Source organism: Pristis pectinata, chromosome 10 (genome assembly GCF_009764475.1).
Source record: "Pristis pectinata isolate sPriPec2 chromosome 10, sPriPec2.1.pri, whole genome shotgun sequence".
NCBI lineage: Eukaryota > Metazoa > Chordata > Chondrichthyes > Rhinopristiformes > Pristidae > Pristis > Pristis pectinata.
In genome coordinates, this window is record NC_067414.1 from 53,433,588 (window position 1) to 53,461,567 (window position 27,980).

General features: G+C 39.9%; 1 protein-coding gene across 6 annotated transcripts in view; it reads left to right on the forward strand.

Annotated features, from left to right (window-relative positions):
- itsn2b (intersectin 2b) overlaps positions 1-27,980 on the forward strand; it is a 158,124-nt gene that overhangs the window by 17,086 nt on the left and 113,058 nt on the right. For 4 of the 6 annotated variants that reach the window (XM_052024030.1, XM_052024034.1, XM_052024032.1 and 1 more), the window contains exon 2: positions 18,398-18,461. The exons of 1 other annotated variant lie outside the window; for it this stretch is intronic. In XM_052024030.1, the coding sequence (XP_051879990.1) occupies positions 18,425-18,461 (37 nt within the window). In that variant the 5' untranslated portion in view covers positions 18,398-18,424. Of the gene's footprint in view, positions 1-18,081; positions 18,115-18,397; positions 18,462-27,980 lie in introns of all 6 variants that reach the window. One more of the 6 variants, XM_052024031.1, reaches the window with a different exon arrangement.

Genomic DNA, 27,980 nt, shown 5'->3' on the forward strand with positions numbered 1-27,980 from the left:
TCCTCAAAACGTAGAACATACAACAGTTCAGCGCAGGAACAGGCAGGATCAGGCCCTGATGTTGTGATGAACTAATTAAGCTAATGATGCCTAATTAAACTAATCCCTTCTGCCTGCACTTTATCCATATCTCTCCATTCTCTGCAATATTCTTGTGCCTATCTAAGAACCTCTTAAATGCCTCGATCATATCTGCCTCCACCATCACCCCTGGCAGTGCATTTCAGGCACCCACCCCTCTGTTTAAAAAAAACACACACACACCACACATCTCCTCTTGAACTTTCCCCCTCTCAAGTTAAATGTATGCCCTCCAGTATTAGACATTTTGACCCTGGAAAAAGATACTGTCTGTCTGTCTATGCCTCTCAAAATTTTATAAACCTATCAGGTCTCCACTCAGCCTCTGCCGCTCCAGAGAAAACAACCCTGGTTTATCCAGCCTCTCGTTGTAACAGATGCCCTCCATTCCAGGCAGCATCCTGGTAACCTCTGCACCCTCTCCAAAGCCTCCACATCCTTCCTATAATGTGGTGACCAGAATTGAATGAAATACTCCAAATGCAGCCTAATCAGAATTTTAAAAAGCTGCAACTAAAGTTCTTGACTATTGAACACAGTGCCTTGACTAATACAGGCAAGCCTGCCATTCACTTTCTTTACCACCCTATCAATTTGTGCGGCCACTTTCATGTAGCAATAGACTTGGATCCGAAGATTCCTCTGTAAGTCAACACTGTTAAGGGTTCTGCCATTAACTGTGTACTTTCCCTTTATATTTGATCTTCCAAAGTGCAACACCTCCTATAAGACAAGAATTTACTAATTTAGTGGTGGAATTAAGAGACTGAAGTTATCACTTGAATACTTTGCCCAAAGCATTTTTCAGTATATAATTGCCATCTATTTATTAGCTTTTTTTTCCCACAAATAGTGGATAGCTGTAGTGCCACAATAGATGCAGAACAGTTTACAGAACAACCGCATCCAAATAGTAGATTTCATTGACTTCACTGAGGGGAGAATTAAAAAACAATAGTAGGACTTATTAAGTGTTCTGTATATACTTTAAACTTCACATCGCAATCTGTTTTCTAACTATTACCCTGGAGAGAGATCAACTGGGAAAGTGGGCCAAGGAGTGGGAGATGGAATTTAACTCACACAAGTGTGAAGTGATGCATTTCGGGAAGTTAAACGAGTGGGGGACATATACAGTGAATGGCAGGGCCCTGGGGCATGTTATAGAACACAGAAACTCAGGGATACAAGTACATAGTTCCCTGAAAGAGGCGACACAGGTATACACCTTGCTGAGGAAGGTGTATGGCATGCTTGCCTTCATCAGATGGGACATTAAGTGTAAGAGTTGGGAGGCTATGAGGGGCATAGATAAGATGGATTGTTGCAGTCCTTTTCCCAGAGCAGGGGAATCAAAAAACTGGAGGGCATACAGTAGGTTTAAGATGAGAGGAGAAAAATGTAAAAGGTACTTGAGAGGCAAGTTTTTCACACAGAGGGTGGTGGTATATGGAACAGGTTGCCAGAGGAAGTGGTAGAGGTGGGTACGATTAGAACGTTTATAAGACGCGTGGACAAGTACATAGACTGGAGAGGTTTAGAGGGATAAAGGCCAAATGCAGGCAAGTAGGACCAGCTTGGAAGGATACCTTCACAAGCATGGATGAGTTGGTCCGAAGGGCCTGTTTCCATGCTGTAAAACTCCGACTCTATGAGATATCTTCAACGGTTTATCGTACAGCAAGTGCTTGCTTTTGTCAGGAAGTCATTGTTATTTTAGTCATGTAAGTGTCATTAGTACTTTTTTCCTATTTTGTCATGAAACTAAGATATTGTCTGTTTTAGCAGAACTGTTGTGAGCTGCTATGATGGAATTTAGAATTTTTTTAAAAAATCAAGCATTTGTCTCAGTTTAAAAATACTCAGTGGTTTTTCATTGGAAAGGTTTTGTGTTGCTAATGTTGCAGAACTTGCCCAACATGTTTACATCATAGGATTTTAAATCGGGCTCCTCAGATGTCCCTCTCCAGAAGGTCATAATGTATCTGCAGTTTGTTGTATTTTTTTGTACCTGTTGACGAAGTAACTTTATTTCTATTACTTATTCATTTACTATTGAAAGCATTTTGTAGTAATACCATTGTTAATTTGATAAAATTATGCTGAAATGTAGATATCAGTAGTATGTTAGTACTTATAAAGGCATCTTATTGAATCAAACTGTCTGGAAGTGCTTTATGGTACAGTTACTTTTGACCTGCAGTGTTATATAGAGATATGTCCTTCATTTTAACAGTTTTGGAGCATAGCATTGGCTGTAACGTGGCTTGGTGTGACTTAAGTTCGTGACAGATGTAATGTAAGTTTGTCTGTCATTAAAATAGGCACTGATAGCAATGAAAAAATAACTTGTTTTCTCACCCTTTTCCTAGAATGGGGCTTGCATGTTTCACTTTGTGATCCAGAAGTTTACTGAATAAATAAAACTTGTATTATTACACTCCTTTCAAAGTAATGATGCTCCTCAAACATTACCTCTTCTCTTTACCTTTATCCCTTTCCCACTCATTCCACCCCCCACCCCCCACCCCCAACCTTGACTCAATTAATGTGTTTTGTTTTGGAAATTCAGTGGAAATGGATGGAGTTGATGCCTTAACAACATAATGTAATTCAAAAATAATGATAAGTTCCTGATCTATTCCTATTTTATTGTCATTTTGTCTTCAACACAGGAATAAGAAGGTTTTTTAAAAAAAGAAACTTTGTTTATAGAACATGGTTAACTGTACTTCATGTTTTATTTTAAAAGTTCATATTAATTTCATCAGGCTGTTATATTTCATTGAATCATTTCTTCCATTAAAACATGAGTCTTTCAGAATGACAGATTGTTGGGGTAGATTGCAGTTTGCAGCTTAATACAGCAGAGATGTGATCTGGTCCCATGCGTTCAGGAGTTCTTAGTGTAACTAAGCATAGTTTGGGTCATGAGGAAGGAGAAATAGTGGCTGGTATTTGTATTTCATTTTGTTTGCATTTCTGGTATGTGATCAGTAAGTTGACCTTGGACAAAGTACAGCACTTGTGGGAAAATATATCAAATAGCATTGTATCAAGGATGGTATTATTAGCCAAGGCATAGAACATAACTGGGCGGTTAAGCTAGAGCCGTATACAACACCAGCTAGACCACAGCTCGAGGACTGTGTACAATTCTGGTCAGCATATTACAGGAAAGATGTAACAGTGATGGACATGGTACAAAGGAGATTCATGAGGATGTTGTCAAGACTGGAAAACTATAACTCTTGGTTGAAATTCAATAAGCTAGGGCTGTTTGCTTGGGAACAGAGAAGGAGAGTCTTAATTGAGGTACATACAAATATGAGGGGGCTCAATAGACAAAATAAGAAAGGATGTGTTTATGTCAGCAGAAGGGTCAAAGACCAGGCACTGTTGACTTTCCTCATGCTCGTACAACATAGGAAGCCATTTGGCCTATTGCATCCATGCTTGCAGAGTAATTCTATCAATTTTATCCCAAACTAATTCTCCTGTAACCAGGATTAGAGTACAGATAAGGGGGAGAAAAAAAAAATCACCCAGAAGTTGTTTGGCCTGTAAGTAAGGTAGAAGCTGAAACCCTCAAAAACAGAAAATGCTAGAAAAACTTAGCAGGTCCAGTAGAATATGTGGAAAAGAAACAAGTCGAAGTCCCTTCATCCTTCCTCTGTTTTGATGAAAGATCTTCAACCTGAAACTTTAACTGTTCCTTTTTATTTTTGATTTTCATATACGGCAGAAACCTTCACCATATTTAAACAGTATTTGGCTGTGGATTTGAAGAACAGTGTCTTGCAGGGATATTAACTAGGTGTAGCAAGGTGGGAAAAGGCTGAGTATCTACTCATCAACTGACAGAGGCCTGATAGTCTGAATGGCTTCCTTCCAGGTCAACAATTTTCCATGATTCTGCTGCATAATTTTTTGTTTGTATAGTTAAGCCACTAATTTCTCCCACCCTTATCTCCCTATCTTTTAATTCACATGTTTTGATAAATTTATAACTTGAAAAAAGGTGGTAGGATTTGTTGGAAATCATTCTGATGATTTGCATATTGTCTTATACTGGGCCTGTGAATTCTGGCCCAGACTAACTAGTGGCCCTGTTTCCCTATTGTCTTTATGAAGTCTCTAAATTAAATAACATTTGGTATGATCCCACTTTGTAAACATTCATCCACATTTAGAAAAGTTACATTTGTGAGCGAGTGGGAGGAAATAACAAGAAAAGATTCAAGGACGTGCTTGAAGCTTCCTTGAAAAAGTGCAACTTCTCACCTCTTGCCCTGTCTGTCGAAGGGTCTGCATTTCCTGTATTGGTCTCAATAGCCAACTCAGAACCCACAAAACTGGAGTGCAAGCAAGCCACCCTCGATCCCGAGGGATTGCCGGAAAAGTGGTGGTTTTCCGGGTTTGCCTGCATTGCTGAAGATTAAGACTAGAAATGGACCAATTATGATTTTCCTTAATAAAAGTGCTTGTCATTTTGCTTTCAGTTCTCAATTTCAACTTGATGTTCCATGGTTATATGCAATACTCACTGAAATAATTCTAATTTTTCTTTTAATATCTCTGCAGTGTTGAGTGGTGGCCAAGTGCTATGTCCCGCCTTCAGTATTTGTAAAAATCAAGCAGATTCGGAGGTTTCACCACCAGACCATTTACCCTTCTCTTCCCCATTCACCATTTAGCAAGAACTGTTCCCATCTGAACTCCCTAGTCCACTTTTCTGTTCCCACCAGTCACCCCCACACACACTTTTACAGCACTTTCCCTTGCAGGCACGGGCAATGCAACTGTTGTCCTTTCACCTCTTCCCTTCCCACCATCCAGGGTCTCAAACAATCTTTCCAAGTGCAGCAGTAATTCACTTGCACTTACAATTGAATGTACTGCATTCAGTGTTCACACTGTGGTCTCCTGGTCAGGGAAGTATGTTTTGGGACAGCACAATAGTGTAGCGGTTAACGTAACGCTATCGCAGCGCCAGTGACCCAGGTTCAATTCCTGCCGCTGTCTGTAAGGAGTTTATACGTTCTCCCTGTGTCTGCGTGGGTTTCCTCCAGGTACTCTGACTTCCTCCCACATTCCAAAGACATACAGGTTAGGAGTTGCAGATATGCTATATGGCGCTGGAGGAGTGGCGACAGTTGCGGGCTGCCCCCAGAACACACTACGCAAAAGTTATGTTTCACTGTGTGTTTTGATGTACATGTGACTAATGAAGATATCTTATCCTCCACTTTGGAGAAACCAAACGTGGATTGGGTGATCGCTTTGAGGAACACTGGCATGCAGTCTGCAGAGGTGACCCTGAGCTTCGCTTTGCCTGCCACTTTAATTCTCCATCCCACTTCCACCCTGACCTATCGGTCTGTAGCCTCCTGCAGTGTTACAATAAGGCCCATTGCAAGCTTGAGGAACAGCACCTCATCTTCCGCATGGTTGCATTATAGTCTTCTGCCCTTAATATTGAATTCTACCATTGTTGGTAACTTGATTCCTGTTTGGATCAGTTGTTGATCTGAGCTTTGAGTGGTGGCCAAGTGCTGAGCCTGTTTGTTTTATTTTTTCCCCTTATTTTTCTTTTTTTTCCCTCTGAGAGTGGAGGACATGCCCAGCCTGACCTGCTGGGTATGACTCTGTGCTCTGCATTTTGCAACTCCAACATTCTTTTGTCTGTTCTCACTCTCTAACTGCTCCCATTCACTCATTGACCAGACAATCTTGTTTACACCATACCCCCATGGTCACGCTGGTTTTTGCCAATCAGAGACATCCCCACTGCTACCCTTCCTGCTGCTTAATAATCTCCTTTTTGTCTCCTTCCCAGTTTGATGAAGGGTCTTCAACCTGAAACATTAGCTCTGTCTCTCTTCCCACAGATGTGGATTGACCTGCCGAGTATTTCCATCATTTTGTGTTTTTATTTCAGTAGCTGGAATACAACAGACCAAACCCTTCAACCTGGAAACAGTAGTTGCCAATTAACCTTGGACCTTTATCAGTAAAATTAGTATTTTATAAACATTAGTCAATGCAGAGGAGAAGTTCTAAGTGTACATTGTCACTTCCAAGTTGAATGAACAGATTGGATCAAAACTCAAGTCCTACTACATCTTTTCTCTAGTGATTATTGAGACCAACATGGGAATCACAGACCTTCAGCCAGAAGTACTAGAGAAACAAATGACTGCAGATGCTGGAATCTGGATGAAAAACACTATGATGCTGGAGGAACTCAGCAGGCCAGGCAGCATCCATGGAGAAAAGCAGGCAGTCAATGTTTCGGGTCAGGACCCTTCTTCAGGACTAAAGATAGGAAAAGGGGAAGCCCAATACATTGGAGGGAAAAGCAGAGCAGTGATAGGTGGACAATGAGGGGAGGTGGGGTGGGCACAAGGTGGTGATAGGTAGATGTAGGTAAGAGACAGTGATAGGCAAGTGCGGGGTAGGTGGGGAGAGCAGATCCATGGGGGGATGGGTCAAAGGTAAGGAGAGAGAGAGAGGAAAAAAAAGTGGGGTAGGAAAAAGAGGCTAGGAAAGGGAAGAAAAGAAGTATGGTGGGGGGGGGGGGGGTGGAGGATTACTTAAAGTGGGAAAATGACCAGAAACATTGACTGCCTGTTCTTCTCCATGGATGCTGGGTGGCCTGCTGAGTTCCTCCAGCATCATGGTGTTTTTCAGCCACAAGTGTTGAGTGCATGATCCACCTTGGGCTCATAATGACATTTTCACTATCATAGACATTTGTCTTCAATGATTTGGAATCACTCTGTATGATTCAAAGAAACAGATGAGAGCACTGAATGCAACAAAGGCTATATACAGATCAGACAGCATCCTGGCGATAGTACTGAAGACTTGCACTCCAGAACTAACTGTCTCTAGCCAAACTATTCCAGTACAGTTAGACCATTTGCAGATGTGTAATGATGTGAAAACTTGCCTAAATTTGTCCTGCTTTTCAGAAAAGAAGAGAGAATTCACTTGGTTGCCACCCAGTCAGTCTACTCTGAAACATCAGGATAGTGATAGCTGGAGTCATCAACAATGAAGGGTCTGTGTTGTGAAGGGCCATGGCTGTCACGTGACTCCATTGATCACATGGTTGAAAGCCACACCACTGTCAATCAAGGTCTGGCTCCACCCAACCTTTAGTGTACACACTTGACCATTGGCCTTTGTAAAACACCTTTGTACCTGGCCCTGAGCGATTGGCTTGTTTGAATTACCTGGGCTGGCTCTGCCCCCAGCCCTCCAGCACTATAAAGAGTGCCGCATGTGCTTGGCTCTCCCTCTTTGTCTTCTCCAAGGGATGTCGAGGTAAGCTGTGCACTGCTAGAGTAATTAGTTAAGGATCCCTGGGACCATAGAGCCGATGCTTGCACTGAGTTATGGAGGGTGGCAGGCATCATATTGTTTCTTCCTTGATTTGTTTGTGCCCAGTTTGTTGTGTGTGTGTGTGCGTCTCACCCTTGTTGCGATTTTTCCCCCCCCCACGTTCGCAATCACCCGTGTGCGCATGTGTATGTGTGTATTGCCCCAGTTATCCTGTCCTGCGCTTGTCTTTTATAAATAAATAATTTTAACTCCAAAGACTGTGTCCAGAGTCCTTGATCTTTATGACCTTACGAACTTGTCTTACAACAGGGTCCTGGACTTGAAACACTAATTATTTCTCTTCCTATGGATGCTGCCTGACCTATTGAGTGTTTACAGTATTTTCTAGTTTTATCTCATGTTATCAAATGTTCCTTGCCCTGGTAACCTCCTCTCCGAAACTTAGTTTGGGATTTGCCAGAACTATTCAGCTCCAGACCTGATTGTAACATTGGTCCAAATATGGACTACAGTGCTGAATTACAGAAATGAGGTAGGAGCAATTGGTTTTGACAAAATAGCACCATTTGACTGAGGTTAGCAACATCAAGGAGAAAATAACCTAATAGTTGGAGTTATACAAAGGAAGGTGATGGTTAGTGTTCAATCATCCCAACCTCAGGACGTTGTTGCAGTTGATCCTTGGGGCATGCCTCAACTCCTCCATTACTGACCACCTTTTGAATCTTGTCATGGATGCTCACTGATGAGTGTCTTGAAATGGTTAACTAATTTATTTCCTTTTACGGAGTTAAGCTCTTGACCTTTATTTTTTTTCAACAGTTGTTGAAGTTTGCTGTTTGTGAAGTTTACATTGTAAATTATGCTAACTTCAATTGTCAGGAGTGGGGCATGAATGAAGCTCACGTCACTATTTACCTGAATGAACATGAGGTTTCTGTGCTCTTTCACCTTTAATTAAGTAATTTGAAAGGAATTGAGCTCTCCATGATGTAATTTTTTTCCAATTACTATTCTATTTGTATCTTCTCATATTATAGTCACATCTCCAAATCATTGTAAGCATTTTATTTAAAGTGTTGTTGTAATTTTCTTAATTAAAATATCTGAGAAAATATTAATGACTGATATTGAAATTTCACAAAACTGTTGAAAGACACATTGGCAAAAACCTAAACGCTTTATATTCATAGCATCTGTCTGATGGTTCTCACATTATTGAAATCACAATTCTTTGACTTGATCATAGTATAATCTGGTTTAGCAAACAACAGTAGATACATTAAATTGTACTTAGCAGGAAATTATAGGAATGTATGGCTTCAGATCTGATTAAAATTTCTGAGCCTCTGTACTGCATACATTTGTATGACGTACTTTCAGGGAGACGTGACATAGCTTTTAATTAGAAAATAAATTAAGGAAATAACATGCAACTGAAAATAAAATAAGAAAAGACTGTGTGTAGTGCAGGAAGTGGGGTGGTTGCTGAAAGTTCCAAGAACGAATGTGAAGCGTACAATACAGAAACATATTACAGGGCTGTGAGCAATAGAGCTGTGGAAATCAAATAGGCTAAGTCCTGATGTAAAGTTGATTTCTTAACCACTGCGCTGTATATTTGAGGCTTTTCAGTAATTTTAATTTGCTTATTTTTATGTAGGTAAAAATGAACCAAAATGTATAGCATTAAACATGGTTAAAATTGTTAGTATTTTTGAATTGAATTGGTACACAACTCCTATCATGCCACACTTAAATGGTAACCAAACCAGTTATACCTTTATGGATCCCTTTAAACAAATATATTGCTGAACAGCATTACTGATGCTGTGGCACATTCTTGTGCTCGTGGAACAATATTCAAAACATTGCTCATTGAGAACACTAAGCATTACTAGTGTTCCAAAGCATTCATCTAAAAATTTGCTTGAAATATTTAGCAAAACATGTTTATAGGAGGAGTCAATGATGCCCCACGTTAAGATAATCATACCACAAAGCTTTTGGTGTGTTTAGCTAAGTGAATTTTGGAGCCAAATCTAGACTTAAATCCCCTCTGTGTGATGAGTTAGCTGATCTCTGCCTGAGATAATAAACGACCCAGATTAGAGTTATTCTTCATAAATTGGTTTTGCCAGTTCTCTGAATCATCTCCTGCCCCATCTAACTCTTACCAAGGACTCGGACTCTTTCCGTAGTTCAGTCTTTATTTCCAAAGCCCTAAAGTTTTTAAAATCCAAGTTTGAAGTCCCTCGGTAACTGCTTTCTGATTGATTTTTGTTCTCTTTTCTGATTTTCCATCTTGATATTATCCAGAGTAAAGGATCTTGGGCCATCGGTGTCATTATTGATATTATCAAAAAAGAAAGGAAAATCAAGAAGGAGCAAAACATAACCAGCTGGAGGAACTCAATGGGTTAAGCAGCATCTGTGGAGGCAAAGGGATAGTCAACGTATCTGGTCATGACACGAAACATCGACTATCCACAGATGGTAAACTGGTTTATTATTGTCACACGTTGTGAGGTACAGTGAAAAACTTTGTTTTGCATGCCATCCATGCAGATCATTTCATCACATCAGTACATTGAGGGAGTACAAGGGAAAAGCAGTGACAAAATGGAGAATGAAGTGTTAAAGTTACAGAGAAAGTACAGTGCAGGCTGATAATAAGGTGCAAAGCCATAATGAGGTAGATTGTGGGGTCAAGAGTCCATCTTATCGTACTTGGGGCGGTTCAATAGTCCTGTAACATCAGGATACAGTTCTCTTGTATGATGAGGTGGATTCTTGACCTCACAATCTACCTGGTTTGACCTTGCACCTTATTGTGTACCTGCAATGCACTTGCCTGTAGCTGTGACACTTTACTCTGTATTCTGTTATTGCTTTTACCCTGTACTGCCTCAATGCACTGTTGTAATGAATTGATCTGTACGAACGGTGTGCAAGACAAGTTTTTCACTGTACCTTCATACAAGTGACAATAATATACCAATACCAATAGAAGCTGTCCTTGAGCCTGGTGATACGCACTTTCAGGCTTTTGTATCTTTTGCCCAATGGGAAGGGGGAGAAGAGAGAATGTCCAGGGTGGGTAGGGTCTTTGATTATGTTGGCTGCTTTACTGAGGTAGCAAGAAGTGTAAACAGTCTATGGAGGGGAGGCTGGTTTCTGTGATGTGCTGAGCTGTGTCCACAACTCTCTGTAGTTTCTTGCAGTCTCGGGCAGAGCAGTTGCCATACCAAGCTGTGATGCAAACGGATAGGATGCTTTCTATGGTGCATCCTTAAAAAATTGGTTAGAGGTCATGCCAATTTTCTTTAGGCTCCTGAGGAAGTAGAGGCGTTGGTGTGCTTTCTTGGCTATGGCGTCTACATGGTTGGACCAGGACAGGCTATTGGTGATGTTCACTCCTAGGAACTTGAAGCTCTCAACCTTCTCAACCACAGCACCGTTGATGTAAGTAGGACCATGTTCACCGCCCCCCTTCCTGAAGTCAATGACCAACTCTTTTGTTTTGCTAACATTGAGGGAAAGGTTGTTTTCATGACACCATGTCACTAAGCCCTCTTTCTCCTTCCTGTACTCTGACTCATCATTATTTTTAGATACAGGCCACTATAGTGGTATCATCTGCAAACTTGTAGATGGAGTTAGAGCAGAATCTGGCCCCGCGGTCATGAGTGTATAGGGAGTAAAGTAGGCTGAGGATGCAGTCTTGTGGGGCACCAGTGTTGAGGATAATTGTGGCAGAGGTGTTGCTGCCTATCCTTACTGATTGTGGTCTGTTGGTCAGGAAGTCAAGGATCCAGTTGCAAAGGGAGATGTTGAGTCCCAGGCCTAGGAGTTTGGAAATGTTTACTTCGAATTATGATATTGAAAACTATAATAAATAGTTCAAAATGTACATAGAATGCGTCAAGCTCATCAGGAAGGGATGCACTGTTGTCAGCAAAGTTGCATGACTTCGTTTTGCTGCTTGACCCCGTGAGTTCCTACAGCAGTTTGGTTTTTGCTCCACATTTCAGCAAGATATTTACTTACATGGTGCTTTTCATGACCTCTGGATCTGTCAGTCCTTCATGACCAATGAAAAATCAAGTTGAAGTTCTGAAAAAAAATAGAATGTACTCAGTTTGTTCCACCAGTGCCATTCTGCAGTACTGCTTGCTTGAATTCCTGCCTCTGCAAATATTTTTCCCCTTAACTTGTATAACATGAAAGATGCGAGTTATATAGTCGGTATCCCATTCCTCTTTGTTGAACCCTCTGTGCACAAATTAACTGCCTTATTTTCTATTTCCTATTATGATTGCACTTCAGAAGTACATCATTGCCTAGATACAGTGCCATAGTAAAAATACAGGACAAGTATGCAGAAACATGAATTTTAGTCTCACCAAGGCTGTTAAAATCAGTTAATTAAATGAATGTGTAATTAAAAAAGCCAGAAGCTGTTACCATAAAACTGCCAGATAGTTGTAAATCCAGATGAAGGGTCTTGATCTAAAACATCAACTGTACATTTCCCTCCATAGATGTTGCCTGATCCACTGTCATGAACCAGCAACAAAAGAAACACACTGAGCATGATTTAGTGTTTAAAAACTATTTTATTAATCACTACTTATGATAATACGTAAAATAAAAGTAAAAATGTTAGTATGTTAGAATTCAAAAATGTTAAACCTTGAACGTTAACCCCAAAACTAAACTCTTCGTGTGTGTGTGTGACAAAGTCCAAAACTCCCAGTTCCGGAATGGTTCTTAAAGTTCAGTTCCGCAAGCCATAAGGTGAAACATGAGCAAGGGCTTCTTCAACAACCACCGTTGTCTGAAGATAAGACGTAGATGTAGAGAACATAGAGAGAGTACATACGAAATCCAAATGTTCCACGATGGAACCCAAACAACACTCCAGTGTTTACTCGGTAGTGACTTCCTCACCCCGAAAAGTATCCGAATCGTGGTCGTCCACACAAATACCTGTTTCCTTCTACAGGTCAGCAACAAAGTGAACTCCACCGGATTACTTCCAACTTCCATACGTGGATTTCAGTGGCAGACACAGTTATTGTTTCTCATCCATCGATAGAGAAAACAAGCAGGCTGGTGTCTCTCTCTCTCTCTCTCTCTCTCTCTCTCTCTCTCTCTCTCTCTCTCTCTCTCTCTCTCTCTCTCTCTCTCTCTCTCTCTCTCTCTCTTCTTCTGCTTCTTCAACAACGTCATTACGTCCTTTATCTTCTATTGACGTAAGCACGCCCCACACACACATACACACACACTCTATCTTAAAGGGATTTTCACCGAGTCCATAACACCACTGAGTTCTTTCATCCTTTTGTGTGTTGCTCCATATTCCAGCATCTGTAGTCTCTTGTGTCTCTTCTCTGTTGTAAAAACATAACTGGTTCACTTGTGTCCTTTTGGGAAGAAAACCTAAAGTCCTTGGTTGGAGTGATCTCTGTGACCTAAATTTCTGGTTAACTGCTGTCTGAAATGACTAGCAACGGGGGGTGGGGTGGGGGCTGGCGAGGGGGAGGGGGGAAGAAACGCTTTGGGTTATCCTGCAGTCATGAGTTGTGTTTTGTTGAAGTCTTTTTTTTCCCCCCCACTGTCTACCTGTCATTGATGGAAGTTTGATCTTTTAAAGATGTTCTTTAATACATTTGAATTAAGGTTTTCTTGCCATTTAATGTTCCTTTTTAATATCAGTTCTTAACCCTGTGACCATAGTATTCTGAAAGTAATTTTTCCAAAAATTAAAAGTAAACAGGAGATAAAGACAGATGAGTAAAAGGACAGAATGATGACAGATGCAATCAATTTCCATTATTGATCTGATTTTGAGAAACATTTAAGCATTTGGTACATATTTGCTGTGGTATAATTGAAATTAAAGTCTCACTCCATCATGATTACACGTATGGAGCTACCATTCTGAGTCCTCTCGCTTCTGTACTTCAAACGTGCTGTAACACTTCGATGTTTACAGCAGAAAATTAGACCCTTCCCTCTGATAAATGCCAATTTTTTGATAGCATTAAACAGGTGCACCTAGATTCAAATGCCACCACTTTACTCTCCCTGTGACGACCTCAACCTAAATACCGACTCACAACTAAAGGAAATAATCTTTCCCCTCGTTCAAGACCTTTTTTCATAATTACAGACCTAAGCTACCTTGTCCTTTTCTGCATTGGCAGATTTAGTCTCATAATCTCTTACTAGGGAGGAAAATCTACAGTTAGAGTATCATCCTTGTAAATCTTCACTGCATTCTCTCTGTGACTTTAATGAGTCTTCTCTGATGAGCAGAATTACCCCAACCATTGAGAAAGATCAGATCAGCAATGTAATGAAACCCCATCACTTTAATGTTTCCTTCTAAAATGCAACCTCCTACTGACATGGAGGTACATAACTATTCAATCATTGCTGTTAAGTAATGTTCTTGGAATTGTTATGGATGCAACATCAGACCGACTGAAATGAGATAGCTTTAGTGCAGCAACTAGGTATGAGCTTCCACGCGCAGTTTGAGAAGGAATAAAGAAAAAAACTGCAGTAAATACTTTAGCTGTGGTGTAACTATCATTGCTCTTTGCACTTGGTCAATATATAATTACATTCAAAATACTGTTGGATGCCATTATTTAACCATAATTGCACATTCAAAGGATTGTATATTTCAGTGCTAAGAGACAATGCTAATGTCTCTTTTTCCACATTTATTAATGCTCTTAATTGTGTCTACACACATTCCTCAAGTGATACTTTAGAAATTGATTGCGTCTGTCATCATTCTGTCCTTTTACTCACCTGTCTTCATCTCCTGTTTACTTTTAAAGTCTCTGTCTCCCCTTGCCATGCTCTCTACTTTTGTTTCACATAATGTTTCACATTCTACCTGCTGAAATTCCACTTCCAGTTATACAGGTACTCTGCAACAAGGAATTAGTTGAAAGAGCTTTTCAAAACAATCTTACTTGTTTATAATGCACCTTGCATGTAGTATTTCATGATAAGGTATGTCTCAAATATTGTTTACGGATAATCCATGTTGGTTTTTGATATTGGTTGAAGTATAAATGTTTGCATTCAGCACATAACATTCCAACAGAAAGTTAATACATCATAAAGTGCATTGTGCACCCACAGAATCATAGACTGTTGCCGCTCAGGCAGGCCCTGGCTTTTTGATAGAACTGTTCATATCTTGGCCTTTTCCATATAGTCTATTAACTTTGTCCTTTTCAGATTCATGTACAGTTGCCTTTTAAAAGCTGCTGTGGAATCTGATCCCTTCACCCTTTCAAGTAGGGTGTTCCAGATTTTAACATTCCTTTGAAACAATATTTACCTCGAGGTCCTTTGCCAATTATTTGAAAACTTACAATCATTTTGCTCCGTATTTTCTCCATACTCATTACAACATCCGTGTAAATTTTCTCTGCACTCTTTCAAGCTTATTGATATCTTTCCTGTAGGTAGGTGAGCAGAACTGCACACAGTTACTCCAAATTTGGCCTCACCAACATCTTGTACAGTTTCAACATAACATCCCTACTCCTGTACTCAGTGCCCTAATTAATGAAGGCCAAAGTGCCAGAAGCTTTCTTTATGACCCTTTCTACCTGTGACATTACTTTCAAGGAACTATGGATCTGTATTCCCATGTCCCTTTTTGTTCTACCACACACCTCAGAGCCCTACCATTCACTGTGTAAGTCTTACTCTGGTTTATCCTCCCACAGTGCAATACCTCACTCTTGTCAGCATTAAATTCCATCAGCCATTTTTTCAGCTCAATTTCCTAGCTGGTCAAGATCACGCTGCATGCTTTGGTAGCCTTCCTCGCTGTCCACTACACCTCCAATCTTGGTGTCATCCACAAATTTGCTGATCCAGTTTACCACATTATCATCTAAGTCATTAATATTGATGATAAACAACAACAGACCCAGCACCGATCCCTACGGCACCTCACTAGTCACAGGCCTCTAGTCAGAGAGAGAACCATCTACTACCACTCTCTGGCTTCTCCTGCTAAGCCAATATTGAATCCAGTCGTGCCAAGCGACTTAACCTTCTGGAGTAGCCTCCCATGCGGGACTTTGTCAAGGGCCTTGCTAAAGTCCACGTAGACAACGTCCACCACCTTTCCCTCATTGACCTTCTTGGTAACCTCCTCGAAAAACCCTATAAGATTGGTTGGACATGACCTACCATGCACAAAGCTATGTTGACTATCTCTAATCAGGCCCTGTCTATCTAAATATTTATATATCATGCCCTTTAGAATACCTTCCAATAATTTACCCATGACTGACATCAGGCTCACTGGCCTATAATTTCCTGGCTTAGTCTAAGAGCCTTTCTTGAACAACAGAACATTAGCTATCCTCCAGTCCTCTGGCACCTCACCTGTGACTAAGGACATTTTAAATATCTCTGCCAGGGCCCCTACAATTTCTGCACTAGCCTCCCACGAGGGGACACCTTGTCAGTCCCTGGGGATTTATTCGCCTCAAGACAGCCAGCACCACCTCTTCTGTAATCTGGATACAGTGCACGACCTCACTACTCATTTGCCTCAGTTCTATAGTCTCTATGCCTGTCTCCAGAGTAAATACAGATGCAAAACATTCATTTAAGATCTCCCCCATCACTTTTGGCTCTATGCATAGATGACTGTGCTGATCTTCAAAAGGACCAATTTTGTCCCTTGCTACCCTTTTGTTCTTAATATTGCTATAGAAACCCTTGGGATTCTCTTTCACCGTCTGCCAGAGCAACCTCTCGTCCTCTTTTTTTTCCTCCTGATGTCTCTCTTAAGCATTCTCTTGCATTTCTTATACTGTGCAAGCACTGAGTCAAGTGAATTTTGAGATGTGTTTTATCGCCATTGACACTTCAGTAAGTGTTGTATTTTCTCGTGCACTGGTGAATGCAGAAAACAGAGGTCCGAGACTTGCTGAGTGACGATTGAGCCTCATCAGCCACACTGCTCTGTCACTGAGCTCTGCATGGAGTTCAATCTGGTTGAGATTCCCCAACCTTTAAGATGGAAAATCGCCGTTGAGTCTGAAACCCCATTGATTTTGAGGGTGATTCTAGCTTGCTGATTAGGATGCAAAAGAAGATATTTTCTTTTTAATAATTTTAATTATTATGAAATTTTTTATGTTGGCAGATCTTTTTAAAATTTAAATGTCTCAATGACTTCAATCTTAATAGTTTCTAAGTGCTTTGAATGTCACTCAGCAAGTCTTAAAATAAGTTCTTTTACTGGGAGTAAATCATAAAATGGAAGGGTGAAAATTTGTATGTTAAGTTACGCAAGAAGCAAGTGTAGGAGACTGTTTTCTTGCTGAGGTGTGAAGAACTGGCAGCATTGTCGGGCAAGGTTTCCTAAGCTGACTTTGATTTTTAATAGAGTCACAGAGAGAGACAGTACAGAACAAGGCCTTTCCACCCAATGAGTCTGTACTGACCATCAGCTGCCGATTTCTCTACTCCTCAGATTCTACCTGTCACCTACACACAAGGGGCAATCTGTAGTGGTCCATTAACCTGCCAGCCTGCACATTTATGGGACATGGGAGGAAACTGGAGCACCCAGAGGAAAATCCACATGCTTACAGGGAGAACATGCAAACTTGACACAAACTGCAGCATAGGTCAGGATTGAGCCTGGGTCACTGGAGCTGTGAGGCAGCAACGCTGCGCCACCCCAGCATTATTTTTATGAGAAATAATGGTACAAAAAGTGAGAAGATGCCAAAGTTGTTTGTATTTTGATGTTTTTTTTCTTGTGAGAGTGATTAAATGAAAGTTAATGGTCATGATGCAGACAGCTGATGAGGTACATAGAAAGTATATCATTTTGTTGAAGATAATTGGTTAAGAACAATGATAACTCTCCCTCACCTACTTTAACACTTAAGGTAAATGTCCTTGCATCTAACCAAAGTTGTAATGCAAGAATTCTCAACAGTAAATAAGCCACTGTAGGGTGGTGGAAGCAGAATCAATCTGCCTTCTAAAAGGAATTGGTTGGACACTTGAAACTAAATAATGTTCTAGGCCTCGGGGAACCAGCTGCAAAAAAGGACTGACAGGGCTGCTTTACCAAGATCTGGTATGAATTGATAGGCATGTGGCCTCCTTTGCTGCAACAACTCTGTATTTTGGACTTTTCAATTACTTTCACTTCATCAATTTGAGACTTCTGTTATTTTAATTGTGGTGTCATATTTTGCATTGCTAGTCCAGGCACTAGGGTCAGCTATAGTATGTGTGCCTTCACATAATAGGAACAGGGTGTGCTACTGAAAAATAATACAGCCTGTTCCTTATTCATCTCAGTAGGTTGCAATGACATTTGGGCAGAATCCGGTTCTCGAGTTAATCTTTCAGTTACAGGATTGTCCTTACTGTCATGATAAACTCTGTAATCTGTGCAATCTCCAAATTTCCTTCAGGAAATTACATTAGGGAAAGAGATTAATGGAAGAAGACTATTGTATATTTTCAGAGTGTTTTACTTAAAATGTGATGTATGTAAGAAGGAGAGCTTGTGTTTTGTAGAAGTGTGATTCATTGTTAGGATTTTTCTTACAGTCATGTTTATATTTTTAGGTTGTAGGAGATAATAGGTGGCAAAAGCAAGTGGTAAGATTTTCAGAGATTCATGTATCCTTGTATCTTTCATATTTTTGCCCATTTCCATCTATAGTACCAAATATGCTTCACTTTGCAAATTCCCTCCCATTTGTTCCACCGGTCATATGAACATGTTATTTGTCTATGCATGAATTCAGTTTGATTAGCAAAGGCCTGGAACCATACATTGTTCATTATTGAGCTAAAGGAAACTGACATTCCCCCTACCCTGCAGGACAGCAAGCCATGGCCATCTCTGATACATAATTAACAGAGCATGTTTTTGTTGCAGATGGCCAGTAGCTAGCAAGGCGTGGTCATGACCATGATGGCTCAGTTTCCCACAGCCATGAATGGTAAGCAGCTTATTCTTTACCTTGCTTACAATGTGATTTGAAGTGGATAGAGATGTTTGGTCTCTGGATTGTCATGTGAAATTTGGTATAAAGATGTGTGGAAGATTGATATCAGCTACCTTAAATTTTAAATGAAGGTTAAACTATGTGACCCTGAAAATATTTGAACACCTTACAAACTAAATAAGACTCCACAAAATATGTCTTGTCTTTTTGCAGTGCCGCATTATTAATCTCATCTAGATTCATTACAGGAAGGTATTATTCCCCTCCCATCTATTCTGGTTAATATTTTGTTGCTTTGCTACCTGGTCACAGTCTATCTTCTATACCTCTTGACCCATGCTGTGCTAATGCCCCAGCATCAAGACTGGACAGCTGACCTCATTATCCTGCTGTCTTGCATTGAACTTGGTGGGAGGTGTGTAAGCATAAACTGTTCTGACCTGCTGTACATTTTTTCTGTAAATTTGTTCTACTTTTATAGTACAATATTCTCCTCCTTGTGATTAAAATAGCTTAGTGCTTGTTTCTTGACATTCCTTGAAGGTGCAAAGAAACTTGCAATTTACGGAACTGTATGTATTGATCTGCATTCTGCCAACACAGTGATCTGCCTATCATGCCTGTGTTCTGATTTTTAAGATGTCAGGCATTTAATCTACCCTTTAGAATGCAGTTTTTAAGCATATAAATTAAAGGTTTGGGAATGATTTTTTTTTCTCTATTAATTTGTTCTGCACTTTAAGATGCTAGCATAATGTACTTGTGTTGTGCTAATCATAGGTACTTCTATGGTTTTGCAATCAAATTTAGTGTCTGGGTCTATCACATTTAATAAATAGCTATAATGTCCGTTGCAAAAATAGCACCTTACTTTTGCTTGGCACAAGTGTTTTGCAATCTGCCTGATGTAACACAATGGCAATCAATATCTGCCTTCACTTGGATGTGGATAGTCGTTCATGTTTCCTTGGGACCTATCATAGACTTTTATTGTCAGAGAGCCTTGTTGCACAAGGATTAGTGGAGCACTTTTGTGGATGTACATGTAAAGTCTGTCCTCTTATTTATTCGATTGAATGAATTGTCGATGATTTGGACTCCAGCATCCAAACACTTACAAACCCAAATATTATTTGCATAATCCAGATCAACTACTGACTTTGGCATCAGCTTGGTTCTGGAGTAGGTCAAATAGTTGCCCTTAGTTCTTCTCTAGTGTGAAGTTTGTTGGAGGTGAGGTGTAGCATTGTATTGAGAAAGATCTCAAATGCAGCACTAAATTCAAGGTTTACAAGGCTTGAATAAACCCTATCCTCCTGTGTGCTTCTGAGACTTGGACTTTTTACAGCAGGCAGCTTAAAATACTGATGAGATACCAAAAACATTCTCGGCAATCAGATCCACTGGTAGAATAAGCCAACCAACATCTGTTTCCTCTCCAGGCCAACTCCCCAGCAATGAGTCCCTAATTGTGCTCATTTGCCTTCTTTGAGTAAGCCATATAGTTTTGCTTACCTGACATCATACTCCTGAAACTGCCAATGTATTCAGGGATCTGTCTGTTAAGAGAGTATCATGTGGGTAGAGGAAAAGCTTCAGAGATGTTCTGAAATCTTCTTGGGGGAAGAAAAATCAACGTCCCACCGACTCCTGGGAATCTTTGGTCCAAAACTGTAGCAGGTACATCGGATGTGGCACTAAGAACCTTGAGTTTATGCACAGAGAAACCCAGAGTAAATGGTGGAAGGAACACACCAGCCCCCAAACTACCCATCCTACCAACCATGTGCCCCACCTGAGGCAGAACTTGTAGGTCCCACATTGGCTCCACCAGCTACCTCAGAACCCACAGCTGGAGTAGAAGCAAGTCATCCTCAATACTGAGGGATTGCCTGAAAAGAAACCTATGACTCTGACATCAGAAGAGGCAAAAGCAGGTCTCCTCTGCCATCTCCAGGTTTGTGTGGAGGAATCTATTAATAGTGTAGTGGTTGAATCTTTTTTTGATAATTTTGTTGTGTTAATTTTTGACTTTTGAGTTTCAAACTGCTCGTATAGGTGAGATTCCCTTCCACGTGTTCTTGTGTTTATGCTTTCCCTGAAATCTAGATAAATGTTTTGATAGGGAACTGAAAACACTTACCTATTGATTTATCTATTGACTGTATTGTTCTTCCCATGGAGAAATGAGATCATGACTCTTGACTTGATCATCAGCTTAAAAAAATGTACTCAAATAAATAGCAGAAACAGCGTTTTCACAGTTTCAAATTTTATCAATTTGCCTGATTGGAAAATAAAAAAAAAATTCAGGTCCACGCTTCAACAATGTAAGAAATCTCATTTTGCTGTGCTTCTCCACCCCAAATTTTAAATGTAAATAGTTTAAGAAAGATTGACAACAAAGACTCCATGGAAAAACTTGAAAGTTTACCAGTTTAGAATAAGGATTCTAGCCTGTTTGTCCCAGCTTGGATGATCTGTCATGCATGAGGTTCAAAGCAACCTTCAAGATGGAATTTCTTATGTGCATTCTTGCCATTGAGAGAGTGGAGATTGCATAGGTTGGAGAGGAGTAAGTGGGCTGCTAGGGTTAAGAAACAATGTTTGAGACCAGGTGGGGAAGGGCTGCGATTGGAGAGTTGATTTGAGACTTACTGGGCAGCAGGTAGGTGGTTGGTGTTGGAGAGGTTATCTGGGATGCTCTTGAGATACTATTATTTTTTGGTAGAGTGATCTTCTGTACCTTTGTCCCTCCCTCCCACCTTGAAAAATTTGTGGGACAATGGGGGGGAAGCAAGGAAATGTGATTTAATTGGCTAGTTTTTTTTAAAGAGTCGGCAGAGATGCATTGGGCTGAATGGCCTTTTCTCCTGTAATATTGTAAAGTATATTTTACGGTTAGGTGTTAATCTGCCTTAAAGGGAGTGTGTCTGGAGGTGTGGTGCAGAGCTGATCCCTAACAATGTAATTTTTCAATGTTTATCAGGCTTCCGTAGTCAGTGGATCCACACTGACTTGATTATTCTTCAATAGTTTTTGGATATTTGGAAAATGTCCCTTTGCACTCAGAACTCTATGGATCAGGCTTGTATTTATTCACATGACCTTAATCAATTTAATTGATGAATTGACAGCCTTGTTTTTCTTGCCTTCAGCAGTTAACAATATATTCTCTGGAGTTATTAATTAACACAATACTGCATTAGTATTTCTATTGCTCTGTAATTTTATTTTGCATCTTTTCTGGATGATCAGAGTCCAAGTAGTGTTTTCTTTTTGAAAATAATTCCAAGATCAACAACTCATAATTGTGACACAAAAAACTGCAGATACAGGAATCTGGAGCAAATAAAAACTGCTGGAGGAACTCAGTGGATCAAGCAGCATCTGTGCAGGCAACAAAATGGTCGATGTTTTGGGCCGAGTCTTGCATGAGTCCTGACCTGACCTGACAGGAGTCCTGATATCAACCATTTCTTTACCTCCACAGATGCTGCTTGATCCACTGAGTTCCTCCAGCAGTTTTTTTTTGACTCAAGAATTGTGTTTTCAAGTTCTCTGCAGTTTATGACTTTGAGGATTTACCCCATTTCCCCTAAACTCTGAATTTCATCTCCACAGTTTTTAAATGGATACTGAATGGAAAGAATGCAAGATAATTACCAAATTATTTTGGGGGAGACAGCCAAATGCAGAGGAAACCACTGATGTTAGCCTGAAATTTATTCTTATCACAGCAAAGTTCAGAAATATAACTGAAATCCTACCATGCAATGATATCTTCAAGATAATTTAAGATGGGAGTAAGGTCAGATAATGAAGAGAAGTTTTATTGGTTAATAAAAACATAACATGAGAACATAAGAAATAGGAGCAGGAGTAGGCCATCTGGCCCGTCAAGCCTGCTCCACTATTCAATAAGATCATGGCTGATCTGGTCGTGGACTCAGCTCCACCTACCTGCCCTTTCCCCATAACCCTTAATTCCCCTACTATGCAAAAATCTAACTGTATCTTAAATGTATATCGTGAGGTAGCCTCTACTGCTTCCCTGGGCAGAGAATTCCACAGATTCAGTAGTTTCTGGGAAAAGTAGTTTCTCCTCATCTCCATCCTCAGTCTATTCCCCTGAATCTTGAGGCTATGTCCCCTAGTTCTAGTCTCACCTACCAGTGGAAACAACCTTCCTGCCTCTATCTTACCTATCCCTTTCATAATTTTGTATGTTTCTAGAATATCCTCTCTCATTCTTCTGAATCCCAGTGAGTGTAGTCCCAGGCGACTCAATCTCTCCTCATAGGAGAATTCCCTCATCTCCGGAATCAACCCGATTTACCTCCTCTGCACTATCTCCAAAGCCAGTATATCTTTCCGCAAGTAAGGAGACCAGAAATGCATGCACTACTCCAGGTGCAGCCTCACCAGTACCCTTTACAGTTGCAGCATAACCTCCCTACTCTTAAATTCAATCCCTCTAGCAATGAAGGCCAACATTCCATTTGCCTTTTAAATGTGATGTTTAAATTCAGTATTTGAATAATAGAGGAACCAAGATTCAACATGGGTCAGTAAGACCAGGGGTCAATATAATTTTGTGTGTCATTGGGTATAGGCAGCAAAGATTCTCATGTCCAGACTTCAAATAGCTTGGAGAATGGAGTAATTAAGTCAAGGGTTAAAAGGTGTAGGTAATTGATTGGCGACAGATGAGCAGGGCATTCTTAAGGAAGTGGAATAGACAGACAGTGCATTTCCAAGGACATCGGGTTGGAAGCTTAGCCCCATGTCCTTGACCTTGACCTAAGATGGTAGTTGAGGAGATGCTTGGACTTATAACAAGGATTTGTGATTTGTGATGAATGCCATAATGAATGGCTTTAGTGTTCCCAGATTTAGCTGAAAAAAATTTGACAAATGGTCGCAAATGCAGTTTAGCAGCACAAAGCTAGTGAGGTAGAATTGTTTTGCTGTTCAATACCCAAATGCTTAACTGGATCTCAAAAAGATAAACTGTTCATGAAGTTATTGGAAGTACAGACTCACCCATAGGTGGCCATAAAGAAACAAGCATAAATGAACTAGATTTAGAAAGTTAGAAAATACTTAAATATTTAATAATGCTAATTAATTTCAATAAATTTATAATGTGGCTGTCACATTATCAGGATGTCCTAGCTAGTTCACAGGTAGTATATGCCTAGTACTTTTGAAGAATAGTCACTGTTTTATTGTTGGGAAATAGGAAACTAATTTGTATACATCCAGTCCAACAATCAGTAAGGAAAAATAATTTGCATTTATATAACACTTTTAACATATTAGTACAAGATGCTTCATGGGAGCATGATTAAATAGTTTAACACTGGGCTACAGAAGGGCGTATTGGAACAGAAATATTATGAATTGAGCATGGTAGTCTAGTGGTTAAGTTACACGACTAGGAGCCAGAGGTCTGAAGCATTGAATCCGGGCATGAGTTTGAATCCAGCAGAGAAATTTATACTCAAATAAGTAAAGTGTATTTGTTTCAGTAATGGTAATGGTGAAACCACCAAATTGTGATTTAAAAACTTTCATGATCTCTTTTTTTTTCCCCCCTGTCATCCTTACACAGTTTGCCTGTATTTCACTTCACACCCACAGCTTCTTTAGTTCAGGGGCAATTAGGGATGGGCAATTAACGCTGACTTTGGCAAAGATATCCACACCCTATAAACAAATAGATAAAAGAAATTTGACCAAATACTTTGTCAAAAAGGGGAAAGAAAGGCACATAAGTGAAGAGCTTCATGGACTGAATGCCAGAGCTTTGGGCAGAGGAAGCTGAAGGCACAGCTGCTAGTGGTAGACTGATTTAAATTTGGTGATCATAAAGAAGCAAGAATTGGAGGAGTGCAGCTCCTAGGGCTGGAGCAGGTTTTAGAGGTGGGAAGAGTTGGGCTGTGAAGGCTTTGTGTGAGAATTTTAACATGAATGCATTGCTTTATCAGGAGTCATTGTGGTTCAACAAGGACAGTGAGTGATGGACGAACAGGATGGTGTTGGAACACAAGCAGTAATTTTGAATGATATCAGGTTTAAGGAGAGTAGAATAAGGGAGGCCAAAAAGGAATTTATTGCAAGAGCAAAGTCTAGAATTAATAACAGCAAGGATGACAGTTTTGGCAGCAAACAAGCTGAAGCATGGTTAGAGTCTGGTGATGTTATAAAAGTCAAATAGATAGTCAAATCGTTAAGGCAAATATGATACAGTGTTTATCTGCAATTCAACTTGCCCTTTGTTAGCCAGGTTACTAGAAGAGTCTCCACTTGTATGCTCTTTCTTTTGAATGGTAGCATTTTGCTTCTATCTGAGATTTAGTACTGGTTATGTTAAAATTTCCAACCATTCCCACATGAACCTTGAAAGTTGCAAATGATGTATTTTGTCCTTACAAATGTGGGTCGTGCCTACAGGTTGCACTTTGAGTTAGATTTTGCACAAGAATTCAGACAGGATTTCACAAATATATTACCGATGCTGATAACAATTTGGGGTAATATGCACTTGACCATTGCAAAATAAAAATACACTGTTTTGAATAAGATTATCTCACTGATAAGAAGAACCTCTATCAGTGAAAGATATTTGAAATAATCCTTTTCTGTAATCCAGTTATATTGAATGTGCACTTTGCTCAAAGTTTTGGTTGGGTCCACACATTACAAGGTGACCCACTGAATGTGCTAACTGTTATGCAAACTAAAATTCTGTTAATGCTTCCTTAAATTGCATTGTTTTTCAGTAAATAATGTAATGTCAAAACACTGAGGGTGTAACGGGCACCTTGGAACTGAAAAGTGTCTAAGGATTAAAAATGAAATAGTCAGGTTATAATGTTACATTCTTGTTAGAGAAACAAAATAATGAGCGTGGTATGGTAAAGGTGATGGACTTAATCTTCTTGAAACCTGCTGGCAGTTATTTTCAAATGTAGGAGTTGCTGAAAAAGAGGACCAAGGTTGGAAAGCAGGCAAGAGTATGGAAGAAGAGGGCTCAACTTGTTTGCAGCCTGTCTGTTGCCCTCTGTTCTAAATTCCCAAGGTTCCTAGCTGAAGCCACACAGCAGGTGGTGCCCACAGCGCAACTGTGGTGAGACGAGATCTGGCCAAGTTCACTATGTGGTCCGACCCATCATGGGTCATTGAAATAAAAATAGAAATTGCTGGCAACATTTAGCAGGACAGGTCATAACTGTGTTAAGAGAAACGGACTTCCAAGTCAGAGACCTTTCTTCGATGACTTAATGAAATTTTGACAAGTGAAGGGCCTGGCTTGGAAACTGTCAGGAGATATTAATGAAAAGTTTCCTGAAAGGTAATTGAGCATGATCCAGAGTGAACACTGAGAACCAAAGTCCAGAGGAGTGGCCAATTTACACAACAGAAGGACAGAGGCTCACAGGTTATCAAGGTCATCAGGGCAGAGCTGGCTGCCAGATCAGAAAACCACTGCACTGCATAGGTGTTCACTAACCAACTGAGGATATATCTCTCCTTGGAAAGATTGCACCTGGTGGCATGCTGAAAGACCCTTCATGCTTGCAGAGGCATGCTCACCCACCTTGGAAGATCTATCCCAGCGAAGTATTGAAGACCATTACCCTGGTGACAATCAAGAGGTTGTACTTTAACGAAAAATGAATCTTCAAATAAGTGAAGCCATTGGTAGGGATTCCAACATTCTTCTATGGAGCTAGTTTCTGATACCATTCCAATCTGCCTTGTATCATCAGTTAATTTGTGGAAAGTGAAATGCAATCGATAACCTGGGGCAGACTTGTCCTTCTGCTTATTGATAATTTAAATGAACATGGAAGGGGAAGGTCCTGCCTTTATTTGTGACAATAATATATCAGTAGCTGGGAGTACTTCAGTTATTTTAAGTCAGATTTTTAAGGTTGAGTGGAGGAATTACTTGGTGACTGGATCACAAAAATTAATAAAACTTCTTAAATTTTATGATCTGCCATCACCATAACTTGTACAAAATACTTATTCACATTGAATATCATTATCTGTTAGTAAATCTACAGCTTGTATTTTTGTTGACCAACAACAAGTGTAGAAATTTAATTTGAACTTTTAGGAGAGATATTCAAAGCTGTGAGCATTCAGGGTAAGCTCTGGGGCTTGTTAAGAAAATATCTGAAAAATAAAAAGAAATAATTACTCATTGAAGCAGTATCTGATTGCAGAAATGTATTGTGTGGGCATGGTGTTTTGACCACAGGATTCTCATTTCCATAAACCATGTGGATTCAGAAACTCACTGCAATGTGGTGAAACGTACTCATTGTGGCACACTGGGAGGGACAACGGAATTGGAAGAAGGAGCTTATAAATTGTGGAATGAAGTGGACAAAATTGTGGTTGAATATAGTACAGTTCTACGGAAGCCTTGCATGTTTATTGACAGTGCATGAGGTATTTTTACCGTGACATTATTATATTCAAGATGTCCTCTGAACCGTGGAGTGCTTGTAAAATCATTTTAGTCAACAGCAATTGATATAGGATGTGGTGTCATTTTCAGATTGGTTTATAGGGCCAGTCACTAAATTATTACTTCCTTTACAACCCCTGCAAAATAGAGAGATATATTTTACTTTGAATTTCTAATGTCTGTTTTACTCCACTGCTGTTTCACACAAATAAGCTTATTTTTGTTTTGTCGTATATATGAAACTAGTTTAATAAATGAAGGGTTACAGTATCGGTTGCTGATACTGTATACTGTCGCTCGAGGAGTAACTTGGAAAAGAGAAAGTATACAGCATACATCTACATAATTGAGTTGTTATTTGGTGACTTGAGTGCTGTTAGTAGCAAATAGTTTTGCATGCCCACCCAGGATGGCACTGTCCAAAGAAACTCTCAAAAATCTTTCACTTTTTTTTAATCAACAGCAGTTTATCTCATATTATTGCCAAAATAATGGTTGGAACCTGCTGGAAAATGGCAGCAAATTCTGTGTTAAACTACTGCCATTTGTAAGTGCAACCATGTTCAAGATTGCTTTGTGAATGCTGAAGTTTCGAACTTGTCAGCCAGTGTTCACTGTTGGTTCCCTAACCTCACTCCATTGTTCATCTCCAAGAGTAGAATAGGAACTTGCTACAGACTTCTCACTGTTATCAGTAATGTTAACAATGAAACAACATAGTCCAATTCACTGATGTTCTTCAGGAAAGGGGATCTGCCATCCTTGCCTGCTGTGGCCTATGTAAGTTTCAAAACCTACCAACGTTATTGACTAGCCAAGTAAGCTACTCGGTTCAGGGCTCAGTTAGGAATGGACAATATCTGCTGGTTTGCCAGTCTCTTGAGCAATTTTTTATTGTCTTATTCACTTGTCAACCTTTTTGAATACCAGAGAGTATGGCTTACCTGTCAAAGATTTGTATTCGGCTATTACACGAGTGAAGGTTGTTCCGTTGTTTATATTGTGATGATATTATGTCATGCAGA